Raw genomic sequence first — 19,321 nt, 5'->3', positions numbered from 1 at the left:
GAATCTTGAACTCCGAACGGGGATTGGTCAGCCAGCAGGGAGAGCGAGCCAGCGGCCAGGCGGCCGGCGCTCCGGGGAAACGCGCAGCCCGGCCAGGCTGGTGGGGAGGAGGTCCCCGGGCGAGGGGCGTGCGCTGGGTGTGCCCCGGGGAGACCGGGCCACACGTTCCCGGGCCGGGGCGGGCGCGCGGACCCGCAGTCGGCGGGGCGGGGGACGCCCTCCCCTTCCACGCCCAGCGAGCGCTGAAACTGTCCGGCCGAAGAGTCCCAGCTCTCCCAACCGCCTCGGCGCGGGCCCGCGCACCCCCCGCCCCGGCCCCCAGCACGCCCCGAGGGCGCCAGGATAGGAGTGGAACGGGCTGATTCAGGGGTTTGCTGTGGAGGCATCGCGCGTGGGACAACAGCCTGCGACTGGCGAGACCAAGGAAACTCGCTGCCGGGGTCCTGGCTGGACCTAGCGGAAACTTAGGTCTCCGGCAGCCAGGTGAACCCCAACTCGATTTGCCCCGAGGCTGGGGCTGAGTAGGGACCGAAGGAAACAGTCCTTTCTGTTGTTTCCTTCCTTAGGAACCTTGCCACCCTTGGCCCACCCCGGAATTTGTAGATGAACTACCCAGGAGCGGTGTATGAGGCGACAGCGGCGTGCAGACCCGCTTTGGGACAGGTACCGTTTCTAGAGCTGCATTCTGCTGTCTTCATTCTTGCAGTTGCTCCTTCTACCCCCTCCTCTTCTGTGCATACTTTCGGCCTCTATTCTTTTCATGACCTTTTTTTTTTTTTTAAAGATTATCTTTTTCCAAGCCACGCTTCTATCATATCAAACTTGAGAACTATCTCGACCTACATTTTGAAGAATCAAAATGTTCACTTCTTTGCAAAGCATGTAAACATATCTTTCTCTTGATTTGCAAGTCCCAAATGGGTATACTCTTAATTAAATTCAGTTATGTTTCTGATGAATGTGGAAACACCAAATCATGGAATTCTTGACTTCTCTTTCTTGGATTTCAAATGTTAGCTACTTAACTGGTATTAAGTATCTTTCAACTGCAGTTCTGATATGTTACTTTGAAGTACTCATTCCTTTATGTGGTAGGTAACAGTATTTCCAAGCAAGGAGAAAAACAAGCTTAAATTACAGGAAGACCCTGAGTGTTTTTCTGAAAAAATTAAGACCATACAGGGTTTGGAAGATTTCCAAATCAGGAAGACACCTTGTACTTAATACCTTTCAAGTTTTGAGAGAATAGATTTCCTTCTTTCTTACCTAAGAAGTATGTGATTTTCTGCCCTTTCTGTTGGCATGAAGACAATTGTTGGTGATTACATTATCCGAAAGGGAAAATGAGTTTAATCATTGAAGCAACTTAACCTGAGATCACAGATCTTTGGCCTCAATCTTTTTCCTACTGCAGGTTATAAACATCTTCCTTTTCAAGAACGCTCAAGCCAGTCTAAGATCTGAGGCACCGGTGAGGAGATAACAACAGCCAATTATCCTACCTTGGTATGCTGAGCAACTTAACCTTGAAGCAGAATTAACTCTTATCAGTGGTCTTATTAGTGGCCTTAAAACACAGGGATGGGGATGCCCAAAGATAATTTAGTAAGTATGATTAATTTTTCAATGATTCCAGAGCTCAAAGAGTTCTGTAAGTGAACCCTCTGCCCCAAAACTGAAGTAAGATGGTTTTCATGTATCAGAAAATTCTGCCTTAATTTAACCTAAATTCTTAAGGGCTTTTAAACCCATTTTCCTCCCAAGTTCTGCATTAAGTCACTCTCCTTCCTTATAATTAAAATGTTTGCAGAAACTGTTGCCATCTAGCCTTCTGTTCTTTAAACATTTACTTTTCTCCCTTATTTCCTATTTTTAAGTCAGCTTTGCTGTTCTTCTGAACCCTTTCATTATCTTCATGTCTTTCTTACTGAAAGTCAAACATATCAAAAGACTTCCCACATTAAATAAATTTCTGTTTTATCCTTAATGGAACACTGTGTTTGTTATTAGTTTCATTCAGTTGACTTGGAGCTGCCGCATCTCATTTCTAACATTCAGTAAGGCAGGCCCTCAGTTTCAGAAAATGAGTCACCATCGACTCTCTAAGTTAGAGTAGTGGTAACAACCCTTGGGAAAAAGATGCTAAGCTCTGAAGTGACTTGGCATCTTGTTTCTGTGGAGGGCAGAGGCAGCATAGATTTTAATAAAAGCTAGTCCTTTGCCTGGTTCGCCACCAATTAAAAGACTACAAATGTGATACACAGAACCAGACCAACTTATTTGCTGTACATCATTGTCTGCAGCAATGTTTTCAGGAGAATCATGGTCAAGCCTTGATGTTCTTTTCAAAAGAAAAATAAAACCTATCTAAGCAAGAACATTAAAACCATTGTTATTCATAATTTGTTCTCTTCAGTATTCACAGAAGAAGTCCTGTGACTAATGTTAAAGCTGCAATATACAATTCCACATGTATACATACCTTTATTAAAAGATTTCAAAAAGAATTATCATAAGGAGAGCTTTGGTATCCTAGAGTAGAGAGGAATTTAGAGCATGTTGGGAAAATGTTTATACACTGTTTTAAAAATTGGCACATTGTGAAGTTTTTCAACAACAAACTGCTACTATACATTTCTTAAATAACTAAAGTACATAGAACAGAAAATTAATATTGTATCATCACCTGTTTTCATTAGAATTCACCTTTTGGATGGGTTTTAGATGTTTGCAACTAGAATAATTAGGTAAGTAATAAACAAATGAAAGCATGAATGATCCAACAAAGAACACTATATAGAAAATTTTATCTTTTCATTCAGTTTATGCAATTGACAATTTTGTTGTAGAAATCTGTTTCTGCTTTATTTAGTCTTGACTTAAATGACTTACAGTTGAACTAAGTAAGTCATTTCCAGCTTGCTGATATCAAGAAACTAACTTTCTTGCCATGCTTCATGGTGAATGTTAAATATTAGTCTCAGAATTTTGAATTCAAAATTTCCTAGGAAGCCACTATTTTTCTAATTATTGTTTTTTCCTGTCCATAAATTTTACTTATTATATTGAACATATAATTTTTGATAACACTACTTACTGTTTTCTATATTTATAATCATATTAAAACAGGAAGGGATCTTAAGTATCACCTAATTCAACATTAAGCAGGAAAGGATGCTCCCAAAGACTGTATTTTGTTTGAAGTAGCAGAGAATGATTATTAAAGTATTTTTTAAGTTCAGATTTGTTTGCGTATAGCCTTTATGTTTGCCATTGAGAAAGGGAAGCAAAAAGCACAATCACTTCATATTAGTACATTCGTAACACAGAAGTGTAGCTAGATTTCCTAAATTCTTATCATCTGTTATCTTTCATGTTAACGGGAGTGAACTTCTATGGGAGATAATATATACACACATGTAGTAAAAAGGAAAGAAGCTTTGGAACTAGAAAGCAAGAAGCTAAGCGGTTTTGGTCCCAACATTTAATAGTAAATAATTTGACATAAATAATTCATGTCCTTAGATTGTTTCCTCCTCCTCTTGTGAAAGGGTTGGACTAGAAGATTCTTGATTTTGATTTTGATTCCAAATTGACTTTGTTCTTGCCTTGTTCTTCAGAAACTTGGCTATTGCTATCTAACAGTACATAGTCAAGTCAAAAGGTCTTTTAATAATTCCAAAACATGGAGAGCATCTCCTAGCACAGTGGCTAACAGAGACAGCATTTGTCTTTGGAAAAATGGGCCTACATCTACTGAGTACCTAATATAAACAAATGCCCTAATTTAATCTTCCCATGAGATGAACAGGGAACGAGGGATCCAGTAAAGCTACACATATACTGACAGTGCCAGATTACAAGGCCCATTTTCTGCTATACTCTGAAACATCTAAGAAATTTCTGTATTTAGTAAAAAATGTAGGTAATACCAATGGATTTAAAATGTGCATACTTACATTTGAGTAGAGTTAGGCTTGATCAAATCCCTCCTGTGAAACCTATGAAGGGAGACGTGGGTAGCGGATGGAGGATCTAGTGATTTAACCAGCTCCTCCAATTTAATCTCGCTCTGAATCACTTGCGTTGAAAATAGCTCTTTTTTAGATGCCTAGCAAATATAAGTAGTACGGCTTTATGTGGAAGAGGAAGATTAAGTGTAATATTTAGGTTTCAGATAAGCTTGTTAGTAATTGAAGCTAGATTCAAAGTAGAAGTAAAACACAAGGAACAACTGGATGTTAATAAAACACTAGTTCTAGGGTAGAAGAGCCTGCCCTCCTCTTACTGCAGGAAATCATCTAATATTTCCAATAGGTTTCTTGCCTTTGCTTGGACATTTGCAGTGATGAAACATTCATGAACTCCTAATGCTGCCCATTTGATCTCTGGACCTTTAAAAATATATATGAAGTAGCACTTTCTTGCAAATTGAAATCTGCCTTGCCATAATATCCACGTAAAGGTTTTTTATTTGCCCTCGGGTATTATGTAAGTAAGATAAAGATAATCTGCTTTATGAAAATTTCATTCAGAGGCACCTGGCTGGCTCAGTTGGTAGAGCATGCTACTTCCGATCTCAGGATCAGGATCCTGAGTTCAGGCCCCACTATTGGGCATAGAGTTTACTTTAAAACCAAAACAAAAAAACCCAAATGATCTCACTTCAGATGTGGGAAGACAACTATCCTCTTTCCTTCTAGGCCTTTTTTCTTCTTTGCTAATCTTCAGTTTCTTCAGTATTTCCTTTGGTTAATGGTTTAGAAGACTAGGACTGTGTCCTTACCCTCAAATGCTAAAGAAAGGAAAAAAAAAAAATTCAAAGTTGGAAAGGATACCTAGTTTTAACATTCTCTAAAACAAAAGTCTACATCTTTCTTTTCCATGCTATCCAACCTACAAACACTTCTAGGATGATAGATTTTGTTGTTCGTTAATTAACAACATCATTGCAAATGCAGAGAGAAGCTGGGAAAATGATTTTGGTTCATCTTAATTAGACAGAATCTGGATTCCCAACAGTGATGTGCAAGTCAACTAATATTCAAATATTAAATCACTTAGAGTAAAATGAAAAATATTATATAAATTATACAAAATATATATAAAATTATATACAATTATATAAATTTTATATAATTTTTCCATTCCTTTTTCCATTTAAAAAGGAAATCTGGAAATAACTTTTTTTAAGAGAGAGAGTGCATGAAAGCTGGGGAGGGGCAAAGGGAGAGAGGGAATGTTAAGCAGGCTCCACACTAAACACAGAGCCCAGTGGGGGTGCTTGATCTCACCACCTAGAGATCATGACCTGACCTGAAATCAAGAGTGGGATGCTCAACAGTCTAAGCCACCCAGGCACCCCAGGAAATAACACTTTTTTGAGCAGAAGAGTGACATGTGATCTGCATTTTAAAAACAGGTATATTTTGGGGCACCTGGGTGGCTCAGTTGGTTAAGCAATGGACTCAATTTAGGCTCAGATCATGATCTCATGGTTCATGGGATCCAGCCCCATCATCGGGCTCTGCACGGACAGCTCCCGCTCTGCTTGGGATTCTCTCTCTCTCCCTCTCTGCCCCTCCCCTGCTTTCTCAAAATAAATAAATTAGTAAATAAAAACAGGCATATTCTCATTCGACTGGTTTTATATTTAAAGAATATTAACCATTTGAAGACAGTAAGTTACTTAAAACATTTAAAATAAAACATCAAAACGTGTCTGACACTCTTAAGAGGGAAATATTTAATAGCTCACATTTTCTTCTAAAATAGCCCAGTTTTGGGGTACCTGGCTGGCTCAGTCTGTATAGCATGTGACTCTTGACCTTGGGGTTGTGAGTTCGAGCCCCACACTCGGTGTAGAGATTACTTAAAAATAGAATCTTAAAAAAAAAAAGACAGCCCAGTTTTCATGCAACTGCTACATATGATAATTAAAACTACATCTTAAAATAGATGTTCAGTATGTAACAGATTTAAAGGTAGCTTCCAAACATTCTGGCTGCCCCAAATCTTTATTTTTATACAAAAGATGAAACTATTCATGGCATTCCCACATGTAACTTCTCATTGAGCTGTATATTTTTGAAGAATAATCAGTTTACTCTTTAAAATGTATTTTCATTATAAATGAGTATCCATAGAGATGATCCTAAGAAGAATCAAGCAAAATCAGCCATTTGTTGACATCATACCACCCTTGAAACTTGGTAGCTTTCTTCCAAAATGTTTAGAGGAACCTCATGTGTTACAACAACAATTACCTTTGGTATATACTAGAGAATTGATTGGCTTGGTGGAAAAAAAAAAAAAAAAATCACCTGTTCAAAGTTTTATAAATTATGTGGTTAAAATGTTACTTAGGCAAATACAAATTACTAGACTATTACTTTTCAGGATATGCTTATGAAAATTAGAGACTAGCTGATTCAGTGAAAAATTGTTTTTCTTACCTACTTTTCTCTATTGTGTGAAGGAACTACCTACCACTTTTTGGCGTAAGTAGGGCCAGTTTTATTTCACCTTCTCTTAACAAAATGTCAAAACACATTTGTAAGTGTGGTAGAGGCCTATCAGGCCTTGGAAATAAAAACTAAGATAAATCACACCATGAATGGAAAATGAGTTTTGCTATATAGAAGTAGTCTTAGAGGTGCTTGGCTGGCTCAGTTGGTACAGCATGTGACTCTTGATCTTGGGGTCATGAGTTTAAACCCCACACTGGGTGAAAGATTACCAAAAATAAAATGCTTTTTAAAAAGATAAATAGTAGCTAAACTATTTTGGCATGTGTCAAATGGTGAGCATAAACTATGAGACTATGCAGTGTGAGTTTTCAACAGAGACAGGAAATTTATTACAATGAATAAGACTTACCATTGTGAATTTTATGAGTTTCATGAAGTCATTTAAGTGACTGGAGGAAAGCTGTATGGCAAACATCTGGAAATGATTAGCTTTTTAAACTGAATTCTTACGATAAAGAAATACATCATTAAATTCTTGTTAGGTCATAGTATATATACAACAGGATGACTGGACTAAAGAAAAAACTTTCAGTTGATGGACACAGAACTGATAATGCATAGTTGCCCTTAGCAGTTTTTATGCATACAAACTGAAGCTGAAACCCAACATCTAGCAAAAATGTCCCCAGGAAATAGTAACGGTTTTTAAAAGAAAAGAAAAGAAAACAAAACAAAAAACAAAAAACAATCCTTGCTGTTTTATACTCAGGAACAGACTTAGTTTTCCTTGTATTCTGCTCTATTACTACTGTAATAATGTGGTTTCTGCACTAGAACTTGAATGATACAGAAAAAAATGAATGGCCCCACAACAGAGGAATACATTATCCCAGTTATTAACTTAGTTGGATTTCACCTAAACTTTAAGATTTTAGATTTTATTCTAGTTAGTACCTGCACAATAGGCAAAGTATAGCTGAAGTGTAAATTCTAGTTCATTAGCTTCGGAAATGACTTGTATTTACTACAGTATGTATTTCTGGCCTCTCCCTAGATATCTGAGTCAGAGTATCTAAATAGGAGACCTAGGAGCACCGGGGTGGTTTCCTCAGTCAGTTAAATGTCCAACTCTTGATTTCAGCTCAGGTCATGTGTAGGCTCCATGAGTGTGGAGCCTGCTTGATATCCTCTCCCTCTGCCCCTCCCCTGCTCTGAATGAATGAATGAATGAAGTAGGAGGCCTATAACTTAATATTTTGAACAATATGCACCTCAGGTGCATATAAAGTTTGAAAATTACCTAGAGGATAACTTTGCCTCTGCTGAGCTCCTGGAGCTAACTCCATCCAAACTGAGATTTTTTTACACATCAAATTTAATGATCGGTTTTCTCTTTACATAAGAAACAGGATTACTACTTAAGTTTTGTGATCACTACTGTAGCAGAAAATATGAGATTGAACACTAATGCAATGTACAATTTCAGACTAAATATTTACCTCAAAACTTATCAAAAAAATGGTCTCTTCCCTCCTTTAATGTAGCACTAGAATATATAAGTAAATCTGGTGAACATACACATGCATGATTTACTATTTGTGTGCTTTTACGACTGTTTCATACATAGCCTTATTCCTAAAGTAAAAACAAAAAAAGTTGAATAAAGTTGCACTCTGTAATTCTTTTTATTATTATCATTTAAATCTTTCCAAAGATATAGCAGTAATGTAAGTAAACCTTCTCTAGGACTCACAAAAGAGCACATTTGGACTAGGTCAATGCTTTAAGTATTTAGCACTTAAATACTAAGTATTTAACTTTCCAGCCCTTGAATACATCATATTCCTCAAATTCAGGTCAAAACATGGTATCAGCATCTTCTAAAGAGCTGAAAGAGGCCTAGAAATTGTCAAATCCAAATTTTTACTCAAAAAGGCAGTCCTCTCAATAGCAATTGACAGTCATCCAGTTTGGACATTTTTGTTGATGGAGTCCTTCATGTAACAGTATTGTGGGCCAGCACCTTGTTATACAGAACCCAAATGTGACTCATCCAACTTCCACCTGCTGGGTTGAGACTTGCCCTCTTAGGTCCCTCCTACATTTGAAGCAGCTGTCATGTCTCCCCTTAAGTTGTCCAGTAATTATCTCTTCTTCGAGGTCCACATCTCATCAATTCTAAGATGCACATTCTTCCCATGTATGACATCCTTGAAATTGGTATGCCATTTATGTAATGCATGGTTTATCATAGTTTAATTGAGCTCCTTCTTTCTTCCTTAGTAGTACGCAGAATGGTGTACTTTACAATGGTTGGCAATTAGTTTTGCTAAAATACAGTAATTATCCCACTTCAACACTTTTTCAGTAAACGGAACATTCATGGTTATCCGGTCCAACTCCTTACCTTATGCACAGAACACTGTCCAGAGTCTCTTCTTGGTTATGTTCTGAGGTTGAATCTAATGCCTTACAAAGCACCTCATTCCCAAATCTTAATTACCTCACTTCTAATACTATACCAAAATCTTTTTCTCTCATCAGTCTGAGTTCTGTTCTTCAGTCACACAGGATCTTTAAACTCTTGAATTTGAAACCTGAAGACAGATACCATGTTTCTAGAGTTTATTCTCTAATGTAAACATTCTTACTTCATGGTTTTGGTTTTTGGGTTTTTTTTTTTTTTTGGTACATTTTAAATTTAATGTAAAATGAAGTACTTCATGACGCTATGCTAAAGACCAGATACAATAATGCATGTCAAACATGTAGTATATTGCTTGGCGGCTAGACGGCATGCCACATTCTATTCTCCTGCCTTCCTCACTGATAGCAGCTCTTAAAATACAGCAGACTTCCTACCTTGTTCTGAGCACTACACTTTAAAAAAAATTTTTAATGTTTTATTTTTGAGAGAGAGAGAGATGGAGGGAGGGAGGGAGGGAGGGAGAGAGAAGCAGAGAGAGAGGGTGACACAGAATCCAAAGCAGGCTCCACGCTCTGAGCTATCAGCCCAGAGCCCGACATGGGGCTCAAACTCGAACTCCGAGATCATGACCTGAGTTGAAGCTGGATGCTTAAGGGATGGAGCCACCCAGGCGCCCTATGAGCACTATTCTTAAAGTAGCTGAAAATTACATCAGTATTTTTGGAACCAGTTACAATTTACATTGATCTACATACATATGAACCACTTTTAAGATATGTTGCATTCCACCATCCTTTACTTTTTTTTAGCAACCAAAGTGCAAAAGCAATTATCTTGACTCAATGTATCCTATTTTACGCAATTTAACACACAAAATTACTGGGTTAGATTTAGATCCCAATTTTGACTTGCATTGTGTTTATTTGCTTCATCTCCTAGATCTGTCATGTATTCATAATGTGATCCAATTCACTGGCAATGCTAGTGGCAAGGAAACAGCCTTTTCACATGCTATTAGAACCTAGCTTTTAAAAAGGCATTGAGAGAAGTCTGGCTTTTTATCCACAGACTGTCTTAATGGAACCAATTAGGCAGTATTTCTAGGTCTTCTTTTTTAACTACACAAACTTAGTTAAGAGAACATTAAATATGAATATACCTTTTATGTATGTATGTGCACATTTAGGTTTTTAGCAACTTTCTGCAAAATTGATGCTAGTAAGCCAATCTAACTTAAATAAATGTGCCTGTCTTTGCAGGCATGCTCAGATGCCACATATTTTACAAGCACGAGGTGTAACAGGATGCAAGATCTGTTTCTGAATGAAGGATTGAGAGGAAGGGTCAATTAGAAAGAGTGGAGAGGGAAAAATTTGAAAGTTTTGGAAGTTAATTGAAAATGCTTTAAAAAGAATTCTTTTGAAAATGAAATTACAGCAAAAAGATAGTAAATTATTTCAAAGCCCAATGCTTTAATTTGTACATTTTATTTTCAAGCTGAAATATCAATTTATACCATTCAACCAACATGTATTTATCAAGCACCTGTGGTGTCCCAAGTTCAGTGGCAAAACGGAAAAGACAAGTAAGTGGTTGGCTTAATCTTATACTGTAAGAATTCAAATATACTTTCAGTTCTTAAAATTTTTTATATCTAAGGAAAACTTTCTGCAGTGAAAAAAATCCCTGAAAATGGAGTTTTATCATATAAGTTATAGTAGGACCACAAGAAGCATAGAATAAGATATATGAAACTAAATAGGTGAAAGAATTTTCTTTTGCAACTAAATAGCTTTTTTCTCCCAGAGCCAATTATAGTATAATTACAAAAATGATTTAACAACGTACACATCTATGTCACTAGTTATATAGGGAAAATTTAACAGAATTAAACCTATGAAAGAAAATGTGAAATATTAGTTCAGGCCAACTTCTGTACATGTATAACCACAAGTTATAAAACCAAAGAATGTAACAGTGTGTTATGTTAAAGAGTTTAATATAGTACTTTAAAGATTTCAAATAGATTTTTAAAACTTGGATTTGAAGTCAAGAGCACGGTAATTTCAGATATTAACAAGTTATAAAAAGTTGGTTTACATGCAAGAGTTTTCTTATTTTGATGATTTAGGGTAAAAAGAGCTTAGAAAACTGGCAAAGTGCGCACGTAAAACTTTCTATACGGCCAAGACAACAAACCACTTGATAGGAGCTGTCTTGCTTTTCTGAGGCATTCACAAAAGTCCCAATCATGATCACAGGGACACGCTACACTGTTATGTTTATACTCACAGAAATAAAGATCCCCTACCCTCCACTCCCCCCCACCCTTTGTTTTTAACCTGTTTCTCATGGTTATGTAGGAAAAGTTACATTTTACAAAGTCAATTATTATGAAAAAATGTAATGCCTTTTTGAAATAAGAAATCAATTTCTAGGATTTGACTCCGGTTTATGTCAAATATGATTTGAGAAGGTTTTGTGCACAACAGTTAAAACTACAGTGATGTAAGTGCCGTCTTTCCTACAGAGGAGATGCTTTGGTTTAAATCTGAAAGATTAAAAAAATCCTGGTATTTTTACGTCAGTTTCTCCGTATCTCAAAATACATAGAAAAAGGTAAATCTTAAGTCATTTTATATTCCTGATACACAAACACAGCAATGTCATAAATGTTTCATTTTCAAACATGATTTGGTAAATGACAATAAACTTTCACTCTTCATAGAAAAATAGGTTAAAAATGAAAATTTAGAGAATCAAAATTCACTGCCTTTTTTACTATCTCTAGTGTCTGTAGCTGCAGTCTTCAGACATTTTTAAAAACAGTATTTGTCTTTAGATGGAAAAGAATCCATCAATTTGTAAATGTGAAATATCCAAACTGAAGGTAAAGTCTACCTCACTCCCTTTTGGCTTACCTTAATTTGCATATTACTTCTTAAAGGTAAATCTCAAAGGTCTATCAAGACATTTCTCCTAAATTTCTCCCAAAAGTATTTTGCCTGGTCCCACAAGTGTTCAGGAAACTTTATCTCTAATGCAGCCGTTAACTCTTTTAAAAAATAGTTTCTGTTTTGAACTTGGTTAATAACTACAAATACATCTGCATTTTTAAGCTACAAGTAAAATGGTATATGGTGCCATCAAATTACTTGTCAAAAGCTGAAAAAAAAGACTACATTTTAAATTGTTTAGTCACGCCATTCAGTTAGATATTTGTAAAACTTGAGGGTTTTGGGGGCAGGGGGTCTATTTTTCATGTTGAAGAAATAATTTCACAATTTCAAATCAAAGTCAACACTGCAGTGAGGAGAGCTTTTCTACTTTATTACAAAGAGAAGAAGCCTTTATGTGGTCAGAAAATACAAGATTGATCTTTTTTTCTCTTCCTATGAAACGCTGCTGTTCAAACAGCCAGAGTGAATTGTCTCAGTTCACTTCGTTAAGTCCCATCACATTCACTTGGGTATGGATGTCCTTGGCTGCTGAAAATCTGGCCCTTTAGTGCACAGGGCGACAAAGTCCCCTGACCAGCAGTTCCAGAATGTCCCATTTTCATATATTGCATCCATGCACACCTCCTAAAAATGAGGTACAGCAGGGCAAACATTTTCCAAAATAGATGTCATATATATAATATATACACATTCGTACATACATACCTTTATTCATGTGATGTCCAAAAATTTAAAAAAAATGTACACATTTATTACAAAATCGTAACAAAGACTGGACAGTGTTTTGCTCATTCTGGAAAGATGAAGCTCAGTAATAACACAACCCTGGAAACCATCCAGAGATTGTGGCAATATCTTTCTTCTAAACAGTCAGATATTCTTGCGTTAAGCTTGGCGAAACTGCCTTTCAAAAACAGAAGGGGAAGTAAAATGAAGGAAGCAGACCTTGCTCATCTTTCCAAATGAAATACGAGAAGGATCTTCACATAAAAATGCACAAACATTTGTTATTTTATTACCAATAGTGCTACAATGAACAATGCAAATTTTGTGGTCTAATTTTGTGGAGTCTTTTGTGGGTTTTTTTTTTACATTTTAGAAACTAAATGGTAAACTTCTGTCAGTGTACTTGCTTGTCTTTACAGACCCAAGTCTGTCTGCTGGCAAAAAAGAAAATAAATGAAAAAAATTCAGACCCTGCTCGAACTAGAGAAAAACAAAGTATAAATTTAGTTGTTGGGCAGCACATAATTAGTAAGGCAGGACCTCAAATGGTGACCCTTTGCATAAGCCAATTGCCAGATCCTCAAGGAATTAAAACCAGGGTGCCTGAGCCACATCAGTTCTGCAGTTATGTCGAGTATTGTGCTGAGACAGCCATACCCCAAGAAAAGGGAAGTCTTTGTTTAGAAGGCTTGCTGAGCAGGGTTGTAGTTGAAGGTGGATGGCAGGTGAGGCCGCTCTTCTAATTTGTCGTATTCCAGATGAAACTCCTATAAAACCAAATTCAAGAATTTAGATGATTTCCTCTCCCTCTGATCTCAGATTTTTGTCAAAATATATTTTACTAGATAAAATACCTACATGTATGAGAATGAACACAGACACAGATGTGCCAACTCTTTTTTCCTACTGAGTAAAATAGAGCTTGAAGAAAAAGTAATGTGCTGTAGTTTCTATCTGATAAGTACAAAAATACAGCCTTTCTGTGTGAAAGGCTACTCATGAACATCTATTTTATAACCACTGAAACTCCAAGCATTTTTTTGTTGAAAAATAAAAGCTTGAGCAGCAATTACTGTGTGGCCAATAAAAAGCACTGAAAATTACTGGATATTTAAAATAAAGCCAACCTTCAATGAAGTATAAAACTGAAAAATGTGTTTTTCCTTGAGAAAAGAAATGATTTTCTAATTTGTAATTATTATACTTTAGGAAAAAAACACCAAACATAAAGTTATTCTAACCTCATTAAAATCTGGGGAAAACAATGAACTTGTAACTTGCACATCTCCAGACTTCCCATTTCAAACCCAAAGCACTGATAAGATGTAGGTGCCATTGAAAACTATACCACGATTTTGATGTAGGCATATATCAAGACAAACTATATAGCTCATTTTAATTAAACTTTCAAAATACATTAACTTCATGAATTTTAAAATTTAAGAATGATGAAGTAATTCCATGACACTTCCTAAGATTAAGAGAGATGCAGAAAATAATTGTGTATATTAAAAAAAAAAAACATACCTTTGCAAATCCAAAAAGCAAGAGGTTCTAAAAGTACTAATTCTATAATTTGAGTTCAATTATAGCACAAACTAAATCAATCCCATTTTAAAAATTATGAACCTTAATATACCTTATGTATTAAAGAAAGCCAGCGAGTAAAGTTAGCACTATGGGTTAACATATTTTACCATACCTATCTTGTTTCAAATGGATTCTAAAATGGATGTTTCCATTATTAAATTAAAATGAAAACCTAGACCATAATGATTAAACTCTAAGATACCAAACCATGTATTTACAATTTAAGAATATTAAATTAACAATTGAAAGCTTAGTATGTGCCCAAACCAGAGACACAGCTAAGTTTACTGTAATCTTTCTGATAACTCTATAAATATCATTATCTTCACTTTGCACCCTGAAGAAATGAGGCTCACAAGCAACCTGACCAAATCACATAGGAAGTGGCAGATCTAGGATTCGAATCCAGACCATGACTTTCTGGTGTTAACACATTATTTTTAATAGTTTTAGCCTAAGATCCAAATAAATTTACTTCATTACACCCCCCCCCGTGCAGAAATGTTGAAAACATTCAGCCTACTGACAGAAGTTTATAAAGAAGGGACCCTGCAATGACTTTAAACTAAAACGGTTCACCTATAAATAATAGGTGACCTGTAATAAATACGTAGGTTTATGGTAAACCTATAAATAGGGACTGACAGAGTAACTAAGACACACAGGCTGCCTGCTTATCATTAAAACTAGCAAACTTCAGAGCCACCATTGCAATCACCACAACCCCCTGATGTGTAAGCACCTCTCCCTCCCGCCCTCTCTCTCTACCTCTCCCGATGTTTTAAAAACAAATTTACTGCCTGGCTTAAGAAGAATACCAAATTAGTGAAGAAAATGTCTTCTTCTTGTATCATTCTTTAGAAATTAAAATCGGCAATTTAGTTCCAAAATACACGTAGTTGCAGGGTAAAAAGTCTATTTGTAACTGTAACAAATCATAAAGTTATAGAAGTTAAACCTTGTTCAGTCATCCTGTCCTTGTCATTGTACACTGGTGAACTACAAAGTATTATTAGAATTTAAACTATAACTTCCACCAATGCACCTATTTTCCACCCTATGTATTAAAAGGTCAGTTTAAACTCAGGGAGCATAAACACTTTAATGGAATTTAAAAACTCATATAGCAGAGATTCAGAAATTAAACAGGTCAAATTTTGCCTTTTTTTTTTTTTTAATCTTTGTTTTGGTCTTCTATGTATTTTTATTCTTCCGAAAATACAGAAGTCTTACAATATATACTGGTGTCTCTTTGTTCCCCAACTTTAATTGTTGGTAACATCTCTTTCATACTGTTGCTCCATGTACACACACAACACATACCCACGTGGGTGTCTAACCAGCAGGGACAGGGCTGTTGTGCACACCACCACCTACCGCCTAGGATGCCCCTGGCAGGTGTGTAATGAATGGCTGATACGAAAACACAAGTTTTTTTTCATTTGTTTTAGGAATAAAACACTTAATTTTTGACATATTCAAAGATTATGTATTATTAGAACTATGTATTTGCCTTAAACGAAAAGAAGATGTTTAAATTAGTTTAATGATTTAAAAAGCTAGACAGACTTATCTAGATACTTTAAAACAACTTAGTTAAATCTGAGTTTTTTCTATTAATAAAATCAGGCTACATATTCTCAAAAGGTTATTGTAAAGTAGAATGGAAATATATGCACTGGATTCAGACCATCAAATGAAATTATTACAAACGCATTAATGTCATCACTGATCGAATTACATAGAGAAACATACACTGCAGGAATGTTTTCTCAAATTCTCAAAAATGTCAGCTTGTCTTAACTAAGATAAATCCTCTACTTAAATTTAGGAAGTTGCCAACTATCTTAAGTACACATATTAGAAATAATCTTTACTACTTTGAAGGAAAAGTATGTATTTCCTATTAAAATATAAAGATGATATACTAATACTAATGTGTACCAGTGAAGTTAATGAAAAAAAAAATCACATGTTATATCAGGCTATGGTATGATAAATTCTAAGCATTAGAATCCTATTCAGTGTTGGACCCACAAGGTGAAGTCAGGCTGAAAGAATCCTTCAATTAAAAAAAAATTTTTTTAATGTTTATTCATTTTTGAGAGAGACAGAGCACAAGTGGGTGAGGGGCAGAGAGAGGGAGACACAGAATCTGAGGCAGGATCCAGGCTCTGAGCTGTCAGCACAGAGCCCAATGTGGGGCTTGAACTCATGAAACAAGAGATCATGACCTGAGCCAAAGTTGGATGCCCAACCGACTGAGCCACCGAGGCACCCCTTCAATTTTTAAATCTTTAGTTTGAGAAAGGTGTTAATAATGGAGCAGCCTCTATCACCTAAAGATTCAGTGGAAGAAATTATTTAAAAAATTCTACTCATTAAGATTATATATACTATCTGAATGACCACTATTTTTAAATTAGTGAGATACTAAATAATTCTAGTTAAATTACATAGGACAGACCACATAGCCTGCTGTCAAGATTACTTAAAAGGGGAGAATATACACAGTATCAAAAATTTGTATGTAACATTATTGACATACAACAAATACTTTAAATAAATAATGGGTTGGATCCTAGAACTCAGAGTCACAGAATTTTTAGGGGTAAGAAATACTTCTGATTTAAATCATCAATTCTTTCAATTCTTACAATTCTTCAATTCCCTGGAAATATGATTTGCAAAAAGAGAAAGAACTGCATACAAGACCTATCAATACTTTTCAAAATATGTAACATCAAGCTATCACTTATAATACTAATTCATACTGCAGGTTTCTTAACAATGAGTTGAAGTTGTTTAATAATGCATGTTCTTTACCTGTGAGTAGTAAACCATACCCACGTTTATAGGTGGGGTCTTTGAGGTTAACTTGGGATATGGCATTTTAAGAGATTTTCTGTGGTTGATAAACTCTCATAAATGGAACTAAATGTCTTAATTCCTAAACATTTTCTGAGAAAACATTGAAAGCTTCTTTAAAACAAAAAACCAAAAGCCATTGTGAAAAGTTTATTCTGTGAATACAACTTAAAACTGTTTTAAGTTCATGATTCTGTATTTTAATATGACAGAAGAAGTGAGCTATGTATTAATACTTAGTGGAAACCAGTATTTCTGCTTGCTTTCATCACTATGGAAATAGTTTTGTTGAAAAGTGTCCATGCCAGTGGCCAGCAATCACCTCAAGAGAGATTTTTTAAAGGAAGTTTAATGATACTTCTCAAATTTTATTTTCCAACTTCAGAGCTAAAATTTTTAAAGGTAAAGGTTAAGACTAAAGCTCAACTGTAGAAGTCAGATAAAGCTGGGTAAAATTGTTATTTTATATAGGTACACTACACATGTCTCTCTCTCTCTCTCTCTCTCTCTCTCTCACACACACACACACACACACACACACACACACACACACACATACACACACACACACTTTCTTTAAAATGGCATTTACCTGACTGGGGAATTAATTGTTTTATGGGAAAAAAAAAAAGGGGCCTGTTAATGTTTAAGTTGCTTCTGACTAATTTTGTGGAAAGTGCTTAGTTCTGCAAGCTGAACTTTTACACATAAGTTGATCTGTCATATATACTGAACTAAAATTTAAGTAAAATGACATATCCATCTACTGCAAACATCCATTCCTTTTTGTATATTTGTCTGGAATAACTTACAATGGTACTGAACAAAAAGCTTCAAATGGAATAGAGAAAACTTCAGGTATTTACTAATGGAATCTTTCCCCCCTCTAAAGATACATTTCTCTCTCCTGTAGAATCAACTGACAGAGAAGTTCTCAAAGTACAGCTTCAGACAAAGACCAGCAAAATCATGGGCATCACCTGGGAACTCGTTAGAAATGCAAATCCTCAGGTCCCATCTACAGACTTATTAAATCAGAAACAATGGAGGTATTGGCTCAGCAACTTGCTAATAAGGCTGCCAAGTAATTGTGATGCAAGCTAAAGTTTGAGAATCACTTACCTGACCTAACAACAGTTACTATTTTTCCATCTTTGGAAGAATAGTAATAAGCTGTAAGAACAATGATGATAAAAACTGTAACAAACTACCACAGGTAGTCCCATATATCTCATGTCCAATATACGCCAAGCATTGTCCTTAGTGTGTGTGTGTGTGTGTGTGTGTGTGTGTGCGCGCGCGCGTAATCTCATTTAATCTTCATGACACTCTAGAAGCAAATATGATTTCAATTTAAAAGATAAGGAATCAGGCATGGAAAAGAAACTTGTATATGGTCAAAGCATAACTAGCAGAAATAGGAGTCAAATTCAAATCTATGATACAAAGGATCTAGCTTTCTACTATACTGTACTTCTTAACAAGTAACATATACAATGTCTCTTATATTTTGTAATGAAGGTCATTATTGCTACTTAAAAGGTTAGGTCACGGATCTTCCTTTTGAATCAAGATATGCATATCAATTAGAACTGTTAAAATAACTTGAATACATTGTATGGTGATATATGGACTTGGTCTGAGAAGTAATAACACTCACCACTGACAAACACCCAAAATTAATAATAATAAAAAAAGATTTAACCTCTCATATGTGTGTCTTGTTTGGTGTTTTAAGTTGGGCTCATCTTGTTTCTTTTGTCAAGATTTGTATGAAATCTTGCGAAGTAAAACTCTTGTGATAAATATCTGGTAAGCATTTTACACTGTCTTCTTAAAATGTCTTACCTTCTTATCAATTTAGTGAGGCTGACTCAAAAGGAAAAAAAGCCCAAACCAACAACTAAAGAATCCTCCAATGAACTGTCAAGAAATACTTTTCTTCTGTTTAAATTTATTGAGAAAAAACAAAACTAAAGAGTTTTTAATCCTATGAATCATCAGTGGAAAAGGCATTAAAGAAATCCTGGAGTTATGAAATCAGATAATGTCAGTTATATTCTCTACTAGGTAGACTAAGTACATACATGAGACACTCCATACATGTGAAATATGCTATGACACTGATGAAAATTTTGCACATGGAACAGTCAGAAAGGTGTTTTTGTGAGGAAAAGTTGCAAACCAAAACAACCAACTTTTTCCACAGCCCTCTTCCCTCCAACACTCAGCACACTAGTCATAGGAACAATCATGGTTAATGCTTACAATTTTCTTTC

At 35.7% G+C, this 19,321-nt stretch overlaps 1 protein-coding gene and 1 long non-coding RNA gene across 4 annotated transcripts in view; one reads left to right on the top strand and one right to left on the bottom strand.

Annotated features, from left to right (window-relative positions):
* Nucleotides 1–285: 285 nt before the first annotated feature.
* On the top strand, nucleotides 286–18,460 carry LOC115519321. 2 transcript variants are annotated; one of them, XR_003970468.1, is made up of 4 exons: nucleotides 286–483; nucleotides 567–663; nucleotides 1,415–1,506; nucleotides 17,956–18,460. It is a non-coding gene; the product is annotated as an uncharacterized LOC115519321 (long non-coding RNA). The 2 variants fall into 2 exon arrangements; XR_003970467.1 differs by lacking the exon at nucleotides 17,956–18,460 and having other exon boundaries at nucleotides 1,415–2,061.
* Nucleotides 10,370–19,321, bottom strand: part of CNOT2 (CCR4-NOT transcription complex subunit 2) — a 133,858-nt gene continuing 124,906 nt past the window's right edge. The window contains exon 16 of one of the 2 annotated variants that reach the window (XM_030323218.2): nucleotides 10,370–13,351. In XM_030323218.2, coding sequence (XP_030179078.1) covers nucleotides 13,265–13,351 — 87 coding nt within the window. In that variant the 3' untranslated portion in view covers nucleotides 10,370–13,264. The remainder of the gene's footprint in view (nucleotides 13,352–19,321) is intronic. The other variant, XM_030323217.1, reaches the window with a different exon arrangement.

This window comes from Lynx canadensis, chromosome B4 (genome assembly GCF_007474595.2).
Source record: "Lynx canadensis isolate LIC74 chromosome B4, mLynCan4.pri.v2, whole genome shotgun sequence".
Lineage (NCBI taxonomy): Eukaryota > Metazoa > Chordata > Mammalia > Carnivora > Felidae > Lynx > Lynx canadensis.
Note: the sequence above shows the minus strand (reverse complement) of the source record. Positions and strands in the feature narration are given on the sequence as shown.